Raw genomic sequence first — 23,297 nt, forward strand, 5'->3', positions numbered from 1 at the left:
ATAATTAGCTTAAACTAATCGGAAATAATGTTTAAATCCTCGTAAAGGGCCCTTTAGTAATCGTATTAACGATTTATTCTAATCTTAAAGTCTAGGTTACGGTTAATAAATCGCTTAACCCAGTGCTTACCGACGCGTTCGCCGCCGCGCGACGCGGTAAAAAAATTAGCCATATCTTTCACACTAACTATATTAAGAGGCATCCCTCGGATATTTAAATTAATTATATAATTACGAAGCACCTTCTTTTTAATCGGATCTAATTTTCGTCGAAAATATCCGATTTCACGTTATAAAGGTCGGCCGTAAAGTCGATAGTTTAAAAAAGTTCGTAAGATATTAAAAGCTTTCGTAGCAGCTCTTTAATTAATATACTTTACAAGGTTTCGCGTCGCTTAAATCGCTAAATCGATTCGTTCTTTTAATAAAAAATTAAGCATTATAATTATAAAATTAAGACGTATTAAAATTTAAAAAATATAATCGGTCGGAAAAGTGTCCCGGTATATAATATATCCCGCTTACTAGTAAACCACGTTAATAGATTAATAACGAGGGCTACGTATACGGCATCGTTAATAAAAGAATTATTTAATTAAAATAAAAAGTCTTAAACGTTATTTACTTAAAATCTTAAAGGGTAATCTTTTTATCGATGCTTAGCCGGGTGTATACCGTTTAAAGCGTCGAAACTATAAATTATTAAAGCTCCGGCTCGCTTAACTCTCTCGCACATCGCTTTAATTCTTACTATACCGTAAAGCTAGTATTTTTCTAAAGGAGACGATATAGACTTAGTATTAAAAGCTTCTTTAATTAACTAAGGGCACGAAGACCGCTCGGTTTTAATAAATACTCGAGCGAAATTTAAAATAATCTTTAATATATATAATAAACCCGAACCGGCTTTATTTCTTAAAGAAGTACTTAATTTTATAAAGGCGACGATAAGTAAACGCTAAGTATTCGTTATTAATAAGTATATATTAAGCCTTAGTAATTCGCGCGGTGGCTTAAGCATAGAAAGCGAAGCTAATGCTTATATATATAATCCTCGATAATACTTATATTATATATTAAAACTTTACACCGTAAAATAAAGCGAGGTACTTAAACAGTGAGAATAATAATATAAAGAATAACTTAACTAAGTAGGCAGGCGTTAAATTACTTAACTCGCCGACCCCGTTTATACTATAGTTAAAATTATTATTCTTAACAGCCAAATCGCCGACCCTGTAATTTTATCTTTATCCTCGCCGAGACTCATAAAACTCGTCGTCGCCCATTTGGCGCACCACTAACAAGGTTAATTACAGTATGGCGCCGACAGCACCTTTTTTAGCCGCAAGGCCAACTGCCAAACGCGGGTCACAATAAAGCACTTCACGAACCGCATCAGCCGCACCACCCCCACCACCACGAGCCGCAGGTCGAGCCGCAACACCAGCAGCCCAAAGGCCAGTCCAAGCCTGGTGGGCTTCATAATGCTGAAAATTCTGCCACCTCTCCCGAATTACACCTTGCGTATCAGGATCTACCACTAAACGCCCGCCTCGTTACCGATTTCCTCTCCCACTTCAATACGCCATCCAGCCAAGAAAAATACAAGGTCTTTACCCTTCACCCGGCCGAATTCAACATCCTAGAAACTAATGACTTCTGCCAACAATTGTTAGATACGAAAGCTCACACCTACGACTACATTCCTTCGCTTCATCGCCTTATTCTTCGTATGAGTCCTCCGAAGGCTGTGCACGACGAAGCCGCCCGTCTCCTTACCAATATCATCCTCGAGGCTTCGAGAGTTGCTTTGATGGCACAAGCAGAGACCCCGCCCTCTCTTGCTAATGCCCGGCTCCGATTAGGTAGTGGCACGAATGAAGTCAGCGTCGAACAAGACGGTATCAGAACCACATTGTACAAACTTCCCGATAGCGAAATTTTATTCGATCAGCCCGGCAAGGTCATCTCAGCTTTCTAGTTAAAAGTTGGCTAGTCTAGCCCGACTCTCATTAAAAATACCATCGCTGCTATAAAAAACGACGGGGCCGACCGGTAATTATATTTTACATTAATCTTAAATATAATAGCTAAAACCTTATTTCGTTAACCGTTAATATTATCGGTCTTAAAATTATACGTAACGTGGTTTACTATTAAGTCGGATATATTATTAAGTCGGACACTTTTTTTATATCTCGACATTTCTATATAAATTTATTTAATTATAATGTTTTAAATTAATTAAAATTACTCGTTATCCGATTCGTTATTTAATTTTATATCCTTTTTACACGTTTGCGTATTGTGACCGGTTTCGCCGTAGTTGCCACAGCGCCTACCGCCCGTCGCGCGTCGTTTCGACGAGCCACTATTTTCGCCTTCGCCGGTCGGTGGACGCTTCCCTTTTATTTTTTCGTCCTGTAGCGTTTAAAATTCTTTAATGGTAAAGGCTTCTTTAAGCTGGACTTGTAATTTTTTAGCTTTCCGGCGCTTCGAAAGGGCTAAATTAGTATTTTAAAAGGTGCGGACCTAATTTTTTAATATGGTTATTTTATAAACTATTCGGGTTATATTTTTCGCTATTTAGTTTACCGCATTTAAAATTAGCGTTAAAGAACTTCCTTAATAAGTAAATACCTTTTTTTTAATATAAATAAAGTGCCTAATCGTTTATTACGGGTTAGACGGCGTTTAAAGGTTATACGTGTTTAGAATCCCGGGTCGCGACTACTCCGGTGTAAGCGTTTAAAGTTATATATCTAGCTTATTTATTACTTCGTTTAGATAGTGAGGTATTAAGCCGGATACGTTAAATCTAGATTTAATATTAGCTTCTATAAAAATAGTAAAATATACGGCCTTAAACGCGATAAAGAACTTAAGCTTCGTAATGTAATTTATCGAGGCTTTAATAAATAGCTCGATTTCCTTCGAATAAGCACGTTTTAAGGGCGAATAAAGTGCTATATCGAAAGGTTAAAGTAAGTGCGATAAATAAGGAGGCATATTAATAGTAATAATATTATTATTTTGGTAGTATGCCTCGAATTCGGCCGAAATATAACTCTCGTAGCCGTCGAGAATTAAAAGGCGGTAACGATTTTTTATTTACGATTTAGTATATTTATTAAAGTGTTTAATCTAGTTTAAACTTATCTCGTTATTAATTTATCTATTAAAAATCGGTTTAATCACCTAATCGCCCGGTAAACTATTTTCGCGCGACTAGTTCGCGAAGTAATATTAGCTTTAAATAATTAAAAAGGGCGGAATACACTAGCCTTACGAATTAATGCATTTAATAGCCGTTAACCATTCCCGATTACTAAGCTGGACCGATTTCGCTTTCCTATACCGATTAGCGCGTATTATAACGAGTATTAACCTAATTATATTTATTATAAAGCCGGTCTCGTCGAAATTCTATATATCCTCGTTAATAATGCCGTATTTAGCCTTAATATTAATAATTAAGCTAAACTAGCCGGAAATAACTTTCGGATTTTTATAAAAGCCCTTTAATAATCGTACCGACGGTTTATTTTAATCTTAAGGTCCGGGTTACGGTCGATAAAACGCCTAGCCCAGTGTTTACCGACGCGGTCGCCGCCGCGCAACGCGATAAAAAGATTAGCTATATTTTTCACATTAGCCATCTTTAAAAATATCCCTCGGGTATTTAAATTAATTATATACTTATAAAGTACCTCTTTTTTAATCGTATTTAATTTATATTTTAAATATCGAATTTCGCGTCGTGCGGTTCGGCCGTAAAATCGGTCGCTAAGGGTAAATAATAAAATAACGTAGTGTTTCGCCGTAGCTCTTTAATTAATTCGGGTTAAACCGTTTCGTAACGCTTAAATTATTAAGGTTATCCGCTTTTTTTAAAATAAATAAAATATTATAATTATAAAATTATTAAGCGTTAAAGTTTAATTAAATAAGTTAATAATAAAAGTGTTCGACTTAATAATATGTTCGACTTAATAGTAAACTACGTTATCGTAAAAATAAAAAATATATAGTAAGCGGTATATAACTTTTCTTATAAGGATATCTATTAATAAAACTTAGCCGATACGATCGAGTTTTTCTTATCGAATTTATATAAAGACTTTTTACGAGAGCTTATCGAGTTATAGTATAATTAAATCGTTTAAGCGGTTAATAAGGCTATCGAGTATTACTTTCGCCGTAATAAGCTCGAGATATTATACCGCTTTTCGAAAGCTAGGCTTACTCGTAATATTAACGAGACTAACCGATTAATACTTAGCTTTAATTAAAGTAACGACGGCGACGATAAGGAAAATAATAAAGAAAACGATAATAAAAAGAGGATCCCTCTTATCGAGGCAGTGTCGCTTAACCGATATCGTCGCGTCGCTCCTCTCGCTTATAAATTAAAAAACCGTATGCGAGTTAAGAAAACCTTTACGAAAAGTAAAAAAGGGGAATATTATTAATAATTAATAGGGTCCTATTACTTTATATTATTATATATACCCTCGATTTACTTTCCTTTATTTTTTAATAAACTTTATTTATAAGTAAGGCTACTTATTTAATAACGTGGGTTAATTCGACGAATATAATAAAAAGAGAGTATATTATAAGGTAATATAGGTCCCGGTGTAAATACTATAAGAGTTAAAGGATTCGAAAGTGCCTCCGTGTAAACCGATAAGTGTACTATAATTAATAATAGAATACGATAATACCGGCGCCTCTTTAGTGTCCTTATTCGCCCCGAGTTTACTGCTGTCCGTTAGCTTTTATTATTTAAGGCGGCGGCGCCATTAATAACCTTTTATATCTTAAGGTTTATATTTACCTTACCGTAGTTTATATATCTTATAATCCTATAAATAATATAGTATAATATTCTAAACGTATAGTTATTAGCGAAACCTGCGTCTTTTTTTTACTCTTTAATAAATACCGTTTTAACCTCACTTAGTAAGGGTAACTATTAATACTATATACCCCTTTATTTTTATAAAGACAGAGTTAATTTTAATTTCGCTTACTCTTCTTTTATATATTTATAACTCGCATATAATATATTTATATTCCCTTTTATTAAATAAGACTTAGAATTAAAAGCTATTAATAGTTTATACTCTCTTAAGTGTAATAATTATCCTTAAGCGGGTATAAATCTATTAAAAGGTTAATTAACGCTATCTTCGGCGTATATTCTATCTTTTTCCCTTAAAATAAAGGCGAGTTCTTATATTAAAACTATTCGCTTTTTATTTTTATTTACTTAGTTTTCTATATTTTCTTATTAAGCCGTTATAATTACTATTATTAGCTTAAAACTTAATATTTAAGTAGCTCGATTAACGTAGCTATACTAGTTTTTTATTATATATAAAACTTATATATATAATATTACTTTAAACTCGTTATTTCTCTTAGGTTAATAGGCTACTATATATTTATAATTTCTTAACACTAATTTAATTTACCCCACTAATAGTTATTTTAGTTTTAAAATAAAAGCCTAGGGTTTAACTGCTAGCGTAGACGTATATATACGAATAACACTATATTATAAAACTAGCAGTGAGATTTAATTTAAAGTAATTCTATGTAAAGTTTATAGCTTCATTAAATAGCTTTATCCTTCGAAATATCTTCTTCGGGTTTATCTCCTTAAAAGGTTAATACTTTAAGAGATAATAGAAAATCCGGATATTTTAAGCCTAATCGGTGTTCTCGAAATTACATACATCGCTTCATTATAAATATAGCGTTATCGTTTCGGCCTAGTGCTTTTAAAATAAAAGCTAGGTTATTTATGCTAATTAACGTGTTTAAATATTCCGGCCCGAGTTTTTACTTACACGTTTTTATTATTTTTATAAATAGCTTTTTCGCTGCCTTTTATCGGTTTTAGTTCCCGTATATCGACGCTAAGTTATTTATATTAACTAGCGTGTTTAAATAATCCGGCCCGAGTTTTTATTTAAAAATTTTTATTACTTTTATAAATAGCTTCTCCGCTACTTTTTATCGGCCTTAGTTTTAAAACGTTAAAGCTAGGTTATTTATACTACCCAGCGTGTTTAAATAATTCGGCCCGAGTTTTTACTTAAAAATCTTTATTATTTCTACTTTTAGCTTTTCCGCTGCCTCTTATCGGCCTTGGTCCCTGTACGTCGACGCCAAGCTGGCTATACTAGTTAACGTGGAAAAATAATCCGCCCCGAGTTTCTATTTACTCGTTTTTATTATTTCTACCTTTAGTTTTTCCGCTGCTTCCCATCGGCCTTAGTTCTTATACGTCGACGCCAGGTTAATTATACTAGTTAATATAGAAAAATAATCCGCCCCGAGTTTCTATTTACGCGTTTCTATTATTTTTATAAACAGTTTCTCCGCTACCTCTTATCGGCCTTAGTCCCTATACATCGACGCTAGGTTAGCCATGCTAGTTAGTATAAAAAGATAATCCGCCCCGAGTTTCTGCTTAAAAGTTTCTATTACTTTTATAAACAGCTTCTCCGCTGCCTCTTAATAACCCTATAAGTTATGTGTAAAGCTTAATATTTTTATAGCGTATTAACTTTTTTTTACGCTCGTTTAAATATTTTAATTCTAAGCTTTTTCGTATCCTCGGCTATTTTTTACGCTTTATACCCTCGCTTTATAAGTTAAAGATATTATATAGTTTTATAAAAGATTAAAGCTAGTTCTTTTAAAAACGCTTTATCTTTTAACCGCTACGCTGCCGCTGATACGGTATATAAAAAAAGCGCCCGGTATATTACTTAATTTTTATATTTTTTAATTAAGAGCTAAGCGTTAAAACGATAAATAAACTCCGATTTTTACTTTTCTTATTATCCTTTAGCTTTAAGTTATCGTTTCGTAGCTAGCTAAACTAAGCTGTGCATTTTAAACGTCTTTTCGTTTTTCACTGTAAAGATAAACGAGTAATCGCGTAAACTCGAGACATTCGTTTCGAATGTATTATCTATGCTGGAATTCGATTCGACGTCTTTATCGCTTAATTCTTAATCGCTGCCCGAACCGTTTAAAGTAAGGTTTCGTTAATATTAAGCTAGTTTATTAATAGCGCTTTCTTTTTTACTTAAAGCTCGTAAAAGACTCTTAGGAATACCTTAACGATCGTAAAAGCTTATAAGTGAAAATAAGTTAGCTACGAATGGTTTAATTTAACGAATATAGTCGAAAGAGATTTACTATATAATAATAATTAAATTTTTAACTTCTCGATCCCGCCGTAATTGCCCGGCTTCGTAATTAAAAAGAGTCGCTCTCTTCCGATCGCTCTGCGTGAATTTGTCGAGATATTATCGCACGGAACAACGCGGGGCTCTCTAAGCGATATAGGCTGTCGCTTAGACGATTACTAATGGCATGCATTTAAGAGCTATTACGAGCGCCGCAACGCAGGCGCTGTTTTACTGCAGTCCGATTTTCGTCTCAATGAGTACTTTGGCCTCCTCTTAGTTCATTAGCTCGACCGGGAAGATATCGGATAGCTTAACAAGGCCCAGAGCTGCGCCCTTACTTCGCGTCGTGATCAGTATAAATCCGTTCTCGCAGGTCGGGAGATAATCGACGAGCCGCAATGGGTTCGGTCCATCCGCATGGTTAGTTTAGCCATTCCTAGTATAGCTTAGAGCTTCGAGAAAGAAGCTAGCATTATCGACATTATCGAGAATAAGTCTCTACTTTCTATTCCTCCCGCCACGGAGCTAATCGCGTACCAGCTGAAAGATGTTTTTTTAAAAATCGTGCCGCCCGGGTATCTTAATATGGTCGGCGATTTCCCGGAAACTTTGTTCGTATCGCGTCGCGTTATTCGTATAAACTTAAAAACCTAAGTATTTAATATTCGCTGTTATATTTAATACGCGTATTCGATAGCTAGTTACGATTTTTTATTATAAGTTAATTTTTCGCCCTATTACTTATTTAAATCGTATAACGTAGTTTATTATTAAGTGGTTCGTATTATTAAGTGGTTTACCCTCACTATTTCTCGACTCTTATTAAACTTTAACGCGTAATAACTTTATAATTACAATGCTTAATTTAATTTAAAAGACCGGATCGGTTTAATTATTTAAGCGACACGAAAGCCTTTAAATCCATTAAGTAAAAGAGATACTATAAAAGTATACGACGTTCTTAAAACTATTTTACGTTACCGAATCCACGGCCGAACCTTATAACGCGATATTTAATACTTACGGTATAAATTAAATACGAATAAAAAAAAATGCTTTATAAATATATAATTAATTTAAATACCCGCGGGATGTCTCTTAAAATCGCTAGTGTAAAAGATATAGCTAATTTCTTTACCGGCGTCGCGCGGCGGCGAACGCGTCGGTAAGCACTGGGTTAGGCGATTTATTAACCGTAACCTAGACCTTAAAACTAGAATAAATCGTCGATACGATTAATAAAGGGCCCTTTACGAGAATCCGAACGTTATTTCCGGTTAATTTAAACTAATCGTAAATATAAAGGCTAAATACGATATTTTAAACGAAAATATGTGGAATTTCGACGAGACCGGCTTTATAATAGGTATAATCGGGTTAATTTTCGTTATAATACGCGCCGATCGGCGTAAAAAAGCGAAGTCAGTCCAGCTTAATAATCGGGAATAGTCGACGGCGATTAAATATATTAATTCGTAAAGCTAATATATTCCGCTTTTTTTAATCGTTTAAAATTAATATTACCTCGCGAACTAGTCGCGCGAAAGTGGCTTACCGAGCGATTAAGTAATTAAACCGACTTTTAATAAATAAACCGATAATAAAATAAGCTTAAACTAAATTAAATACTTCGATAAACATACTAAATCGTAAACGAAAAGTCGTTACCGCCTCTTAATTCTCGACGGCCACGAGAGCTACATTTCGGCCGAATTCGAGGTATACTACCAAAATAACGACATTATTATTATTAGTATACCTCCTTATTTATTATATTTACTCTAACCTCTCGATATAATATTTTATTCGCCTTTAAAGCGTGCTTATTCGAAAGAAATCGAGCTATTTATTAAGGCTTTAATAAATTATATTACGAAGCTCGAGTTTTTTATCGCGTTTAAAGCTATATATTTCGCTATTTTTATAAAAATTAATATTAAATTTAAATTTAATGTATCCGGTTTAATACCTTATAATCCGAACGAAGTAATTAATAAATTAAATATGCGTTTTTAAACGCCTATATTTAGTTTATCTTATCCGGGGACGGCTAATATTTACGACTTTTAAACGCCGTTTAATTTTTAATAAATAATTAAGTATTTTATTTATATTAAAAAAAGGTGTTTATTTATTAAGGAAGCTTTTCGACGCCGATTTTAAATACGGTAAACTAAATAGCGAAGGGTATAATTAAAATAGCTTATAAAATAACTTTTATATATAATTGGATACGTATTTTAAAAGAGGCCAATTTAGCCCTTTCGAAGCGCCGGAGAGCTAAAAAGTCGCGAGTCTAACTTAGAGGAGCCCTTACAATTAAGGAATTTCGAAGGCTGCAGGACGAGAAGGTAAAAGGGAAGCGTTCAGCGACCGACGAAGGCGAAAATGGTGGTTTATTAAAGCGGCGCGCGACGGGCGGCAGGCGCTGTAATATTTGCGGCTAAATAGGTTATAATGCGCGAATATATGAAAAAAATATAAAATTAAGTAACGATTCGAATAGCGAGTAGTTTTAATTAATTTAAAGTATCGTGGTTAAAATAATTTTTATAAAAGTGTCGAAAAGTAATAAAGGTAAACTATTTAATAATACGGGCTATTTAATAATAAACCATGTTATATTTAACGTTATTTAAACTTATAAACGTAATACGTATATTAAAAATAATATATATTTAATAAATATAATTAAGTATATCGCCTCGTTAAATAAAATCGTTATCGCGGCTAAAAAAAATAATAAACGATAAGTTTAATAAAGTTTTTAGCCGTTTTAAATCGGGGCCTCGTTAGCGCGTATCTACGTGAATCCTTAAACTAATCTTACCTTGCGGGGTATGGTAATAAAATTCGGGATTAATCGAACCGTTAATTACTCCGGCTTAAAAGCTTAAGTTACTCGTCTTAAAGTATACTGCGAAAGCTATTAATTATATTCGTTTAGTTTAAACTATAAAGGTTAATTATTAATTACAGGGCGATCTTACGAAAGAGCAGGCTATTTTATAAACGTATCTATAGCCGTTTTATATAGTTATCTTTAGCCCCGTTAGCTCGGCGGCTAAAACCCCGCACATCAACGGCTTCGTTGCTTAGATGTTCGTTCGTCGCAGTAGCTCGATTTTTTAACGCGAGAAAACGATGGCAGATCCTCTTAGTGTCGCGGCCAGCGTGATCGGCATTACGGTTCCAGCCCTACACGCCACAAGACTACTCCTCAATGATTTGCAAGAGCTTAGGGATGCTCCCAGTACTGTGCAGCGATTGCAGGAAGACCTACGTACTGTCGACGCTGCGATCACATCGCTTCAAGCAGTCGACGACACGGAGTGGACAGTTCTAGGCAAAGAGGTTGCTGAAAACTCCAAGACGACAATCGGCACATGCCAAACGGCATGTGCATCTTTCCGGGCCGATATCCAGCGCTGGACTCGACACTCTATCGGCGGAAAACTGTCCTGGCAGGATCGAGCAAGCGTAGGCTTCTTCAAGCAAGGCCCGATCAAGTCATTAACAGAGCAGCTTCAGAGCTGTAAATCGACCATCAACTCTGTTGTGGGCGTGGCAGTCTTGTGAGTTAATTATTTGTTCATAAAGGTCTAAATACAATTATGCTAACTTTAGTCTATAGATACGCTTCTATTCGGAACGGACATGCTACCGAAGAGATTAGAATTGCGATTTCTACGCGACAGACAGAGATCACAGAAGCCATTGGTACGACAAAGAATCGTCTTCAAGCTGTCGAAGACAGTATGGCGAAGTTGGAAGCCGATCCTAGCGAGCAAGATCAGCCGAGCCTTGAACAGGAACAGAAAGCCTTCGCCGCTTCACTTAAGCTGTTGCAGGAGCTGTTGGCCAAGTTGCCGGCAGAGACAATGGCGAAAGCTGCTGCCCAAAGTCAGGGTTCGGTAGGTACCGTCACGTTTGGCAGTCAAAACTCGGGTTTTCAAGCTGGAGTGATCAATGGTGGGGTGAGCGGGATCAGCTTTGGGAAGCAGTAAAACTAGCAGGTTGGGAGAGAGGCAATTGACCGAGTGACAACAAGTGTGGGAATCGCGTAGACCCCGAACAATATTGCAGCATCTAGCATCTATCCAAGGGAGGAATGTGCAGCGTCAGCAACAAGCAAACAGATTGACTGTTTTCTTTGGAATTCCAGAACAAACATGAGGTGGTAGAGTAGGCAGGACGAGCCGTCCGCCGTCTAACAGCGTGAGCGCTTTCTTAGTTGAGGGCTCAATTCAATCACTGTTCATTGTCAGTTCGCAAGGCATTCTGGCCTACAGCGGTGAATTGAACAAAACCTTGAACCTTGTGACCCCACAACGGAACCCACTAATGCTCTGAAGGGGGCTGTCAGGGTCCTGCCAAGAGCCAAGAGTGCAGTGTGCAGGGATATTGCACATGAATCAGATGGACTAAATACAAGCCATCATCCCTAGCGACAAGGTCCAGAGATAAAGCAATCGACACTATGAATCTTGACGCCGTTTCTGGCGCCTTTTATATGCGACTCTTGCTAGCATGGAGTCTGTGTTTTTATCAGGATTTAATAGACTCCCGCGTGTAAGTTAGTGCAGGCCGTTCCACGAGGTTTTTATAATATAAATAACGGTAAGTTACACTTAATAATATAGTACTAAGGTTCGCGTAATTATAAATTAAACTAATTAAAGCTATGCTTTTTAATATAGAACTAAGCGATAAATAGAGAGCAGAGGCCGTAGATTATAGTACCCGCGCGGTTCGACGTATTTATACGAGCATGCGGTGTTTCGAGTTAATTAAAATACCACCGAATAACGCTGGGCGACCGCGTAGTATTAGCCCTCCTATGTTAATTGCACTTTATGATTAACTTATTAAAAAGCTGTGTATATATTAAAACGAAATGGTCGTTTTTCTCTAAGACGAGTTCGAGGTTTTAATTATTATATATAATATTAATAAAGTATTAGCCTCGATTTAATAGTCGAATAAAACGGCGCGACGTATTATAAAAAAGCGGAACGCCGATTTGCGAGACTTTTACCTTTATAAACTATTTATCTTTCGTTTTTATTAATTAATATTTATAAATAAGTTAAGCTACGATAAGTGCATAGAGTTCCGCCGGACCGGCTAGTCGCCACTAAGTATAACACCGGTATAGATAGCGAGGTTTCATCGCGGCCGTCGCTATTAAATCTTACCGGTTTATGCGCAGGACGGCATTATATATTCCCGTATATTTTAAGGCTTTACCGATAGCGACGTATTCGAGAGTTTCTTAAAGGAGCTATTATTATATTATAGCCGGTGGCCCGAGCTTAAGTCGGTTTTAATTATAAACAATGCTCGATTTCACCGATCCGATAAAATTAAGCGGATGTGCGACGAAGCCGGCGTGGTTTTATTATACCTCCCGCCGTACTTACCCGACCTTAACCCTATTGAAGAGTACTTCGCCGAGCTGAAGCGATTTATTAAACGTCACTGGCAAGAATTTACGGATGCCCCGGAACTTAACTTTATAATATTCCTAGATTAGTGTGTTTAAGTAGTAAGTGATAAAGAGCGTAATGCATAAGGTTATTTCCAGCATGCCGGTATTAAGATTAAGGAGCTGTAATATAAGCGTCTTTAATTATAATAGAGTTTAAAAAGATAAAAGATATAACGTGGTTTATTACTACGCGACGTATATTACTTAGCGACGTATTTAAATTTAATTTTAATATAATTAAACTTTAACGCGTAATACTTTTATAATTATAATACTTAATTAATTTTAAAAAAATCGAATAGTTTTAATAATTTAAGCGATACGAAACGAACCGAATTAAATAAGTTAAAAAGTAATAATAAAAGCTTATAATATACTCGAATTAACTTTACGCTATCGAATCTACGGCCGAACTTCAAAACGTAGAATCCGACCGAAACGACGTAAATTAAATTTAATTAAAAAGAGGTACTTCGTAAATATATAATTAATTTAAATATTCGAGGGATGCCTCTTAATCTCGTTGGTATAAAAATATAGCTAATCTCCTCACCGCGTCGCGCGGCGGCGACCGCGTCGGTAAGCACTAAGTTAAGCGTTTTATTAACCGTAACTCGGACTTAAAGATTAAAATAAATCGTCGGTACGATTATTAAAGAGCTTTTTACGAAGATTTTAAAGTTATTTCCGGTTAATTTATACTAATCGTGAATATAAAAGCGAAATACGAGATCGTTAATAAAGATATTTAAAATTTCGACGAAATTAACTTTATAATAAATATAATCGGGTTAATACTCGTCGTAATACGCGCCGAGCGGCGTGGAAAAGCGAAGTCGGTTTAGCTTAATAATCGAAAATAAGTAACAGCGATTAAATGTATTAATTTATAAGGCTAGTGCATTCCGCCGTTTTTAATCGTTTAAAGCTAATATTACCTCGCGAACTAGTCCCGCGAAACCGATTTACCGGGCGACTAGGTAATTAAGCCGATTTTTAATGGTTAAACTAATAACGAGATAAGCTTAAATTAAATTAAGCACTTCGATAAATATATTAAAACGTAAACGAAAAGTTTCTACCGCCTCTTAATTATCGATAGCCACGAGAGCTATATTTCGGCCGAATTCGAGGTATACTATTAAAATAATAATATTATTATACTTAATATGCCTCCTTATTTATTTTACTTATTTTAACTACTCGATATAACACTTTATTCGGCTTTAAAGCGTGTTTATTTAAAAGAAATCGAGCTGTTTATTAAGGCTTCGATAAATTATATTACGAAGCTCGAGTTTTTTATCGCTTTTAAGGCCGTGTATTTCGCTATTTTTACGGAAAATAATATTAAATCCGGATTTAACGTTTTTAATTTAATCCCTTATAATCCCGACGAAGTGATTAATAAATTAAATATACGTCTCCGGACGTTTATACTTAACTTATCCCGTTTAAAAACGGCTAATACCTACGACCTTTAAACGCCGTTTAACCTTTAATAAATAACTAAATACTTTACTTATATAAAAAAAAAAGTGTTTATTTATTAAAAAAGCTTTCTAACACCGATTTTAAATATAATAAACTAAATAACGAAAAATATAATTAAAATAGTTTATAAAATAACTTTTATACGCGATAAAATATATATATTAAAAGAGGCTAATTTAGCACTTTTTAAGCGCCGGAGAGCTAAAAAGTCGCGAGTTTAACTTAGAGGAGCCTTTATTATTAAGGAATTTTAATAACTATAAGACGAGAAGGTAAAAGGGAAGCGTTTAGCGCCCGATAAAAATAAAAATAAAGGTTCGTTAAAACGGAGGGCGACCGGTGAAAGGCGCTATAGTGTTTACGGCGAGATAGGTTATAATGCGCGAACATATAAAAAAGGATATAAAATTAAGCGAAGAATCGAATAACGAATAGTTTTAATTAATTTTAAGTGTTATAATTAAATTAATTTATATAAAAAGGTCGAAAAGTAGAAAAATACGTCGCTAAGTAATATACGTCGCGTAGTAATAAACCACGTTATATAAACTTAAGAAATTTAAGAGATTATTACGCTTTTAATTAGCTAGCTATATCCTGCTCTCTTTAATCATCTTCGGCGCGAACTAACGTAGCCTATTTTAAAATGTCACGTACGAAACGTCGCGCAGCACCTATCTTAATACCTTTCTATTCGTATAATGTAGCATTTTAAGCTTCGTATACTAACTTAAGATTAAGGCCTTCCTCTAAGGTAATATTACAGATCTTTTAATACTCTAGTTTTAAATCTATTCGCGTTACCCTTAAACTAAGCCAGTTATAATACTCTTAGACGGAGTCATCGAGAGGGCTAGGAATTTTAAGGTTAGTAAGCGTTTTTAACGATTAGCCCGCACTCGACGATGAGCTACTAATAGTTATACTAAGTAGCATATTAGTGATGTTAATAAGCGGGCACTTCCCTTGTGCAGGTTTACTTTATCGTTCTATCTTTTATTAGTCCTCCACGTAGAGTAGGTTACGCACATCTTAAGGTATATCGTTATGCGTCTTTAACGCGTTACCGTTTTATATATACTTAGTAAAACGCCGAAGATAAAGCGCCCTCGGTTTATATCTCTTCTTTATTTCACTGTCCCGCCAGCAGTATAGGCCTAATAGGCAAGGGGCTCTCGGACATCGTATAAGGGTACGCACACGACGCTATGGAAGAGGTTCACCTAAAGAATTAACGTGCCCATTAAGTTCGTGGAGCATTAAGTTGGTCGACGATCCGTTTCGATGCGTCCTCGGCCGCGTGGTTTGCTATAATAAACCTGCTTCGGGTGTTATCTCCGTATAATTAAAAGAGATAGTAATATAAAGCTGTTTCCGACGCGCAAGTAAATAGCTTTAACTTCGAAGCTGTTTTTTTAAAGTAGCCTAGTTAATATTTAATCCGTCGTAACGTTTTTTTAGTTTTCGCTTACTAGTCACGGATACGATTATTTTAATATTTTTTACTTAGAAGGATTTATTAGCCGAGAGCTTTTTCTTAACGATATTCTCGAGTTTTCGCTGTAGACTTAATTCTTAAAGTTCCCGCGGCGAAAGCACGACGTCTTGCTCCGTGTTTTCGGCTTTACTTTTACGATTAAAAGTAACCTTCTATTCGACGTTATATCGGATGTAATTCGGTCGGCTTCGTCGGTTAGATATATCTTTATTCCCGTTGGATGGCGCGAAGGTGAGGGTTCCTTGCTGAGAAGGCGTCGCACTCCGACTTAATCCGTCGCTCGTTTGGGTCTGAATTACGCCAGGTGAATCGGCTAATGGGATTTGACTGTTAAAATAGTATTGCATTTGCGAGTCGACTAATTGAGACGATAACCAGTCATCATTTTAACCATAAGAGTTCTGCGAGTCGATGGGAAACATGGTTGTTCGGCTGCCTGCTTCGACCGCAGAGGTGTTGAGGAAGGAAGGGAAAGAAGCAAAGGAACTTGGGGAGTCATCTTGTCGGGGAACTCATCTTTGAGAGAGCCCTGTGGCAGCCACTGTGGCCGAGCAGTTAAGGGACCTTAGCGCTGCTTGGCACCAGTGCTTTGAACCCGCCAGATGTTGGCAGCCTGCTAGCTTAGAAATGAAGAGCCCCATATTACAGGCGCCATTCACCGTTGCAGTGGGCTGGATCGGCCTCGACGGATCGTACCGAGCTAACTAGAACTTTATAATGGTATTAATGAAGCATTAAGTAAAGATTCGAAGGCGATGCTAAAAGACCGCAGTCCATTAAACAGGCCAGAGTGAGCATGCCTTAACTAGTTTTAAGCTATTATAAAGAGGTGCGAAAACTATAGTTTCGGCAGAATAACTGCTAGGTGCACCTCGTTTACGCTACAATAGTAAGAGACCTATACGAGATGGTCGGCCGTCTTATCGGTATTTCGCATCTTATCGCTAGTGAATATAATCCAGAGGAAAAACCCATAAGACCGAACGAGTGAAAGGTGCGAGTGTTCTCGGCTGGGAACTCGTTTATATTATAATAATAAGGAGTGAAATGCGCGCTAAAGACGACGCTAACCGGATTTATATTAAAAGCTTTATTTACGAACATTAATAAAACGATTACATTATTAAGGAGGATATAATCTATTAACGGCTTCTAGCTTTAAGTTTTATAGAGTATAAATTATATAAAAATATAATAGTCGATTTATAAATATATAAGGTAAGGATAAGTAATAGTAAAATTTAACTTTATACTTACGAGTATAAAGGGGTATATAGTGTTAATAGTTACCCTTATAAAGTGAGTTTAAAACGGGAACTATAAGAGAGTATAAAGAGGACGTAGGTTTCGTTAACGACTATAAAACTTAAGTAAAATAATTTAAAGCAGTTATAAAGAAGGACTTTTTAATCGAGAAACCTTTAACTTTATAAACTAGCTTACTTTTAATAGCGTTAAATACTACACGGCTCTTTTTTTAACGATTATACTTTAAGTTACGAAGTTAATAAAGTTTAAGTATAATAAAATCTAAGTTTAACGTTCGTAATAAATGTATAAAAATATCCGTTTAATATATTATAGAGCTTTTTACTTAATATATCTTAGTAAATTATAAGTACTTATTAACGTTTTATTAAAGCGTTAAAAAGATATATTTTTAACGTTAACACGTATCGTTACCGTTAAGCTTTATATTATAACTACCTTAGGGCTAATAGTGGATCGACGGATTACACCCTAAATATAATAAAAGGGCAGCTTTTACTGTAACTAGCTGTCGTCGAAGTTATTCTATACTTATTTAAAGCTTAAGAAATACTAATCGCAGATACTATATATACATTTACTGTCACGCCATCGCAGTATAGCTAGATCCTCTACATGATTCGCAACGGCTCCTTAAACGAAGCTATTATTAAGGCCGTACTTTGCACCACCCGATCACCCCGTAAAATTCGATTAACAATCGCGCGATTCGGAACAATAACCGTAACTGCGCTAAACTTAAGACTACCCCTATAATAGGCGATGCGCTTTTTCATTAACTCGCCAAAGAGTCCGATATAAATCAGCGCGAGATTATAACTTTTATTAATGATAAGTTTAGCGAGGAAGTGTCCGTTACAACGGTCGCGTAAACCTTAAATAGGCGCAAAATAACCTACAAGGTAATACGACGCGTAGCCCAGTAACAAGTGCCCGATCTACAGCACTTCTACTACTACATACTTAAAATACTTAGGTGCCGATCATATCGTCTTATATTCATTAATAAGTCTGGCATTAATAGACCGGGCAAGTTTCAATGTAAAGGATGGGCTCCAAAAGGGGACTTACGAAGGGCTAGGTTCCAACGGGGGACAAGAGTACGCAGCGTACACGCAGAAGGGTGGCAAGCCTGGACCAATGAACAAGCCTCTATTTGAAGACTTTATTGAACAATTGCTCTGTCACTGCGGAGTATGTAGCGAAACAGTAACTAATTTTCTATAAATCTGGTGCCAAACAAAAGCAAATCTCATCAAGAGATTCTCATGGAAGGAGACCTAGCCTCTTCAGCAATTCAACCTCGTCAATTGGCTCTTGCAGCAGATCCCCTTGCGGACTGTCTCCATTAATGACCGCCCTCACTGTACGATTTGATACGAGCAGATCCGCCACATCCAGCACTTCGTCCCTGAACAGGACTGTCCCGGGGTTATCCTGTCGTGCGGCGGCGATGTAGTGCTCTCTTGCCGCCCGCGGATTCAGGTCCATGTCATGCTGGGTATTGAAGATGTGCAGGTCGGACTTGGAGCGAACAACGACAAATGGCTGGTTGCGGAGCTTACAAACCTTCAGTATCCGAATGTCTGTCTGTATTTGCGTATCCGTTAGTTGCAAACATGGAACTCCAATACATACTGGATAATACATACTTCGCTCAATGTCGTCTCATGCACGACAACAACTAAGTCATATATATAGAGGCCCTGGTTATAGTAGTACTGCCAAGCCGTTACATTCGCGGTACCGGCCCCCGGAACATCGTACCATATGTAGCCTTGATGTCGATGATCGACAAACCGGTTGCGCTCCATGGTTGTTTCAATTGCTCCTGTTGGAGCTGCGCGAGAATCTTTTGGCGCATACCCCAGGAGGGCGTTGATCAGCGAGGATTTTCCTGAGCCCCGATTCCCCGTTACGACGATATGGGTGTGATCGTTGATGAAACCTGCATCTTTCTTTGCTTGCTCGATATGTTGCGGGGAAACGTCACGGTCAGGCTGGATCCCGCTATGGAGGCGAAGCGATTAGCTTGCGTTACTAACCCATGGGCAGTCCAGAGGCTCACAGTTCGCGAAGCTCTTGTTCACGTGCTAGACGCTGTGCTACCTCCTCGCGCTGTCTTCGTTGCTCTTCCGCTTCTTCCTCTGCCCTCCTCGCCGCGGCTCGGAGTTGCGCGGCTTGGTTCGCGTTTTGGGCAACAGCCAGCAGGAGTGCGATGCCTGATCGAATAACCCATTCCTCCATTGCCGCACCTTGCGACCTGTGGTGTTGGTGAAAACCCCTATTTAAGCCTTCCGTAAAGGGGGGCCATCTGCCAACATTCCCCGAGAGGTTAGGGAGCGTACCCGTATTTCCCCAAAAGACAGGGGATGGAGTTCGTGGGATTGGCGGAGATGAAGTTCGTGGGATTGGCGGAGATGGAGTTCGTGAAATTGGCGGAGAATGCATGTTAAGGGAGAGACGGAGTAAGTGAGAATGGTGGAGAGTGCTAGGTAAAATCATGGCAGCGTAATTTGGGGAATGAGACATTTGGCTATAATAAATCACATCATTCGTTGATGCCCGATATTGCCTAACAACGGTTTGCAACTCTAACTTTGCTGCTGTGTTACTTAGACGTGCAGTATTACTTGTAACCATCTATCGCGGGACAGTAGTTTAAAAATGTACTAAAATATACCTCTAAGACTACGGTGTCATGAGTATAATATAGACTGTATTACTTAATTACCGAGTTCGAAGATTCGTAAATAATCGTAATAAGGTTAATATATAAGCTTATAAATTTACTTACTCCGTACGGAATATAAAGATAAGACTCGGTAATTTATATAGTATTACCTAAGCTTAATAAAATATAGTAAGGATGCGTAACGGGTAGTCACAGTGAAAGTATTATTATTAAGCCAGCTCGAATTATGTTACGGCCTTAGTTGTGGGGGCATCTTATAAGATTCGTCGCAATTGTTCAAGGTCGGTGGTTTAAGGGGTAAATTTTAAAAGGCTTAGTACTGTACCAAAGCGTCTTAACAGGGCTAAAGATTTAAATAATCGTCGATACCTAGTAAGTACTATAAGTAGCTAAATATAGCCCTCCACTTATAGCCGTTATCGAAACCTTTAAGTTATCCCGGTACGTTTTTAATTATAGCGGTATATAAAAGCGCTAAGAATATATACTCCCCGCTTTTTTAAGGGTTATTAATAAGTATTTATAACTTATTAAAATATATTATATAAAAGAACTTAACGTGGTTTATTAATAAGCGAAATATATTATATACCGGGACATTTTTTCGATTAACTATACTTTTTAAACTTTAACACGTTTTAATTTTATAATTATAATGTTTAATTTTTTATTAAAAAAACGGATCGATTTAGCGATTTAAACGACGCGAAACCTCGTAAAGCATATTAGTTAAAGAGTTACTACGAAAGCCTTTAATATCCCACGAACTTCTCTAAACTACTAACTTCACGGCTAACCTTCACAACGCGAAATCGGACACTTTCGACGAAAATTAAATCCGATTAAAAAAGAGGTATTTCGTAATTATATAATTAATTTAAATACCCGAGGGATGCCTCCTAATATAGCTAATGTAGAAAATATAGCTAATCTCTTCACCGCGTCGCGCGGCGGCGAACGCGTCGGTAAGCACTAAGTTAGGCGATTTATTAACCGTAACCTAAACTTTAAGACTAGAATAAATCGTTAATACGATTACTAGAGGGCCTTTTACGAGGATCCGAACGTTATTTCCGGTTAATTTAAACTAGTCGCGAATATTAAGGCTAAATACGATATCGTTAATAAAAACATGTATAATTTTAATAAAACCGGTTTTATAATAAATATAATCGGGTTAACCCTCGTCGTAATACGCGCTAATTAATATAAAAAAGCGAAATCGGTCCAGCTTAGTAATTAGGAATAGTCGACGGCGATTAAATGCATTAATTCGTAAAACTAGTGCATCCCGCCGTTTTTAATCGTTTAGGGCTAATATTACCTAGCGAACTAAGCTATCGAATACGACTTACCGGGTAATTAAATAATTAAACCGACTTCGAATAACTAAATAAATAATAAAACAAGCTTAAACTAAATTAAACACTTCGATAAATATACCAAGTCGCGAACGAAAGGTTTATATCGCCTTTTAATCCTCGACGGCCACGAGAGCTATATTTCGGCCGAATTCGAGGTATATTATAAAAATAACGGCATTATTACGCTTAGTATGCCTCTTTACTTTTTTTATTTACTCTAATTATTAAATATAGCACTTTATTCGCCTTTAAAGCGCGCGTATTCGAAAAAAAATCGAGCTATTTATTAAAACCTCGATTAATTATATTATAAAACTCGAGTTTTTTTATCGCGTTTAAAGCCGCGTATTTTACTATTTTCATAGAAATTAACATTAAATTTAAATTCAGCGTATTTAATTTAATACCTTATAACCTTAACGAAGTAATTAATAAGCTGAATATACGTTTCCGGACACTTACACCTAGCCCGTCGCGTCCGGGGACGGCTAATACTTATAACCCTTAAACGCCGTTTAACCTTTAATAAATAACTAAACACTTTTCTTTTATTAAAAAAAGGGTATTTACCTATTAAAAAAGCTCCCTAACGCTAATTTTAAAAACGGTAAACTAAATAACGAAAGGTATATATATAATCGTGTATAAAATAATCTTTATAAAGGATTAAATACGTATATTATAAAAGGCTAATTTAACCCTTTCGAAGCGCCGAAAAGCTAAAAAGTCGCGAGTCCAGCTTAAAAAAGCCCTTACGATTAAAGAATCTCAAAGGCTGCAGGACGAAAAAGCAAAAGGAAAGCGGCCAGCGACTGATGAAAGCGAAAATAGTAGTTTATCGAAAAGGCGCGCAACGGGCGGTAAGCGCTGTAGGATCTACGGCGAAACAGGCCATAATGCGCGAACATATAAAAAGGATATAAAATCGAGTAACGAATCGGATAACGAATAAATTTAATTAATAAAGCGCGTTGTAATTAAATAAACCTATATAGAAATATCGAAAAGTAGAAAAAGTGTCCCGGTATGTAATATGTCCCGCTTACTAGTAAACCACGTTATAGTATTTTAAATAGATATTTTTTATATATTTATTACGGACGCTAAACCTAGATTTTACTATACTTTTAAATAGCGTGTTTAAGAATAAATATAAACAGCTACTTTATTACCTTATAATATAGTACTATAGTGTTATATACGTATATACGATCGAACCTAAGTCTTATATCTTTTCCGGTTAACGTCCTTACCCGTTAATATCTTTGCCCGCTAATATCCTTACCCGTTAATATCTTTATTCGCTAGTATTTTATAGCTATATAAAATAATAAGAAATATATATTATATATAGTATATACGTACTATATATATTATATTATACGGTTCTTTTTTTAATATAAATGTATAAATCGAACGTTAAAAGCGATTATAGCCGGTATAACGGCTTTAATTTATATAGTAATATTTATATATATTACTAAAATTACGATAAATAAGGTGGCGATTATTATAGGCGAAACCTTAAGGATCGGACTCGTAGTCGCTAAAGCTTTATTATAAAAAAAATGGATAATGTATATTATTTCTCGCGGGAATTATACGGTTAAAAAAGTTCTATTTATTTATTAGTACGAAGTAAACGTAATGTCGGAGACCGCGCTCTTTAAGGTATTCGACTAAGTTTTCCGATCGAATAAATAGTTACACTTCGTATTTACGAACGCTAGTACAGCTGGAAAAGCCGACGGGAATAGCGATAGTTTTAATTACTTAATTATCGATATTAATTTCACGGCCGTTATTTACACTGCCGAATTAACGAAGAAGTACGCTCGTTAAAACCCGCTTAGTTAAGATTATTCCTTAATTTTAAACGCTAGTTATACAGGCTTTATAAATTCGAAAGCCCTTTTTTTTCGTTCATTAATAAGAGCTATAGTATCTAACGGAATCATATCCTTTATATGTAGTAATTAAAGCTAAAGTGATTAGTTTTAACCGTTTTATTACCGACCCCTGGGCTACGTGCGGTATCCGGGCTAACGTTATCTACCCGGGACCGGTTAAGACGGGCATCCTCGGCGACGAGGGATGGTCGATTCTCTTAGCTTCTAATTTTACTCCAATGACTAAAGTTGTTAACGTGGTCTTAGAGTTGATTTTAGATGGCGTTGTAGAAGACTCTCTGGGAAAACGTAAGGAGAAGGGAGACATTCGTGGTTTAGCCATCGAGATCAGTGGAAAGGAAGCTTTCTTCCGCTCTCCG

At 36.2% G+C, this 23,297-nt stretch overlaps 3 protein-coding genes across 3 annotated transcripts; 2 read left to right on the forward strand and 1 right to left on the reverse strand.

Annotated features, from left to right (window-relative positions):
- Window positions 1–1,487: 1,487 nt before the first annotated feature.
- PG997_000117 (uncharacterized protein) lies at window positions 1,488–1,984 on the forward strand (the record flags this gene model as incomplete). The annotated part of the gene is made up of 2 exons (XM_066804432.1): window positions 1,488–1,527; window positions 1,680–1,984. 2 exons carry the CDS (start codon window positions 1,488–1,490, stop codon window positions 1,982–1,984), a joined length of 345 nt encoding a protein of 114 aa, XP_066674205.1.
- An 8,377-nt stretch (window positions 1,985–10,361) lies between these two features.
- Window positions 10,362–11,224, forward strand: PG997_000118 (uncharacterized protein; the record flags this gene model as incomplete). The annotated part of the gene is made up of 2 exons (XM_066804433.1): window positions 10,362–10,792; window positions 10,852–11,224. 2 exons carry the CDS (start codon window positions 10,362–10,364, stop codon window positions 11,222–11,224), a joined length of 804 nt encoding a protein of 267 aa, XP_066674206.1.
- A 7,011-nt stretch (window positions 11,225–18,235) lies between these two features.
- On the reverse strand, window positions 18,236–19,216 carry PG997_000119 (interferon-inducible GTPase-domain-containing protein; the record flags this gene model as incomplete). The annotated part of the gene is made up of 3 exons (XM_066804434.1): window positions 18,236–18,559; window positions 18,622–18,979; window positions 19,038–19,216. The coding sequence occupies 3 exons, from the start codon at window positions 19,214–19,216 to the stop codon at window positions 18,236–18,238; spliced, it is 861 nt and encodes a 286-aa protein (XP_066674207.1).
- Window positions 19,217–23,297: the final 4,081 nt, after the last annotated feature.

This window comes from Apiospora hydei, assembly GCF_038363865.1.
Source record: "Apiospora hydei strain CBS 114990 chromosome Unknown utg000002l_segment0_segment0, whole genome shotgun sequence".
Classification (NCBI taxonomy): domain Eukaryota; kingdom Fungi; phylum Ascomycota; class Sordariomycetes; order Amphisphaeriales; family Apiosporaceae; genus Apiospora; species Apiospora hydei.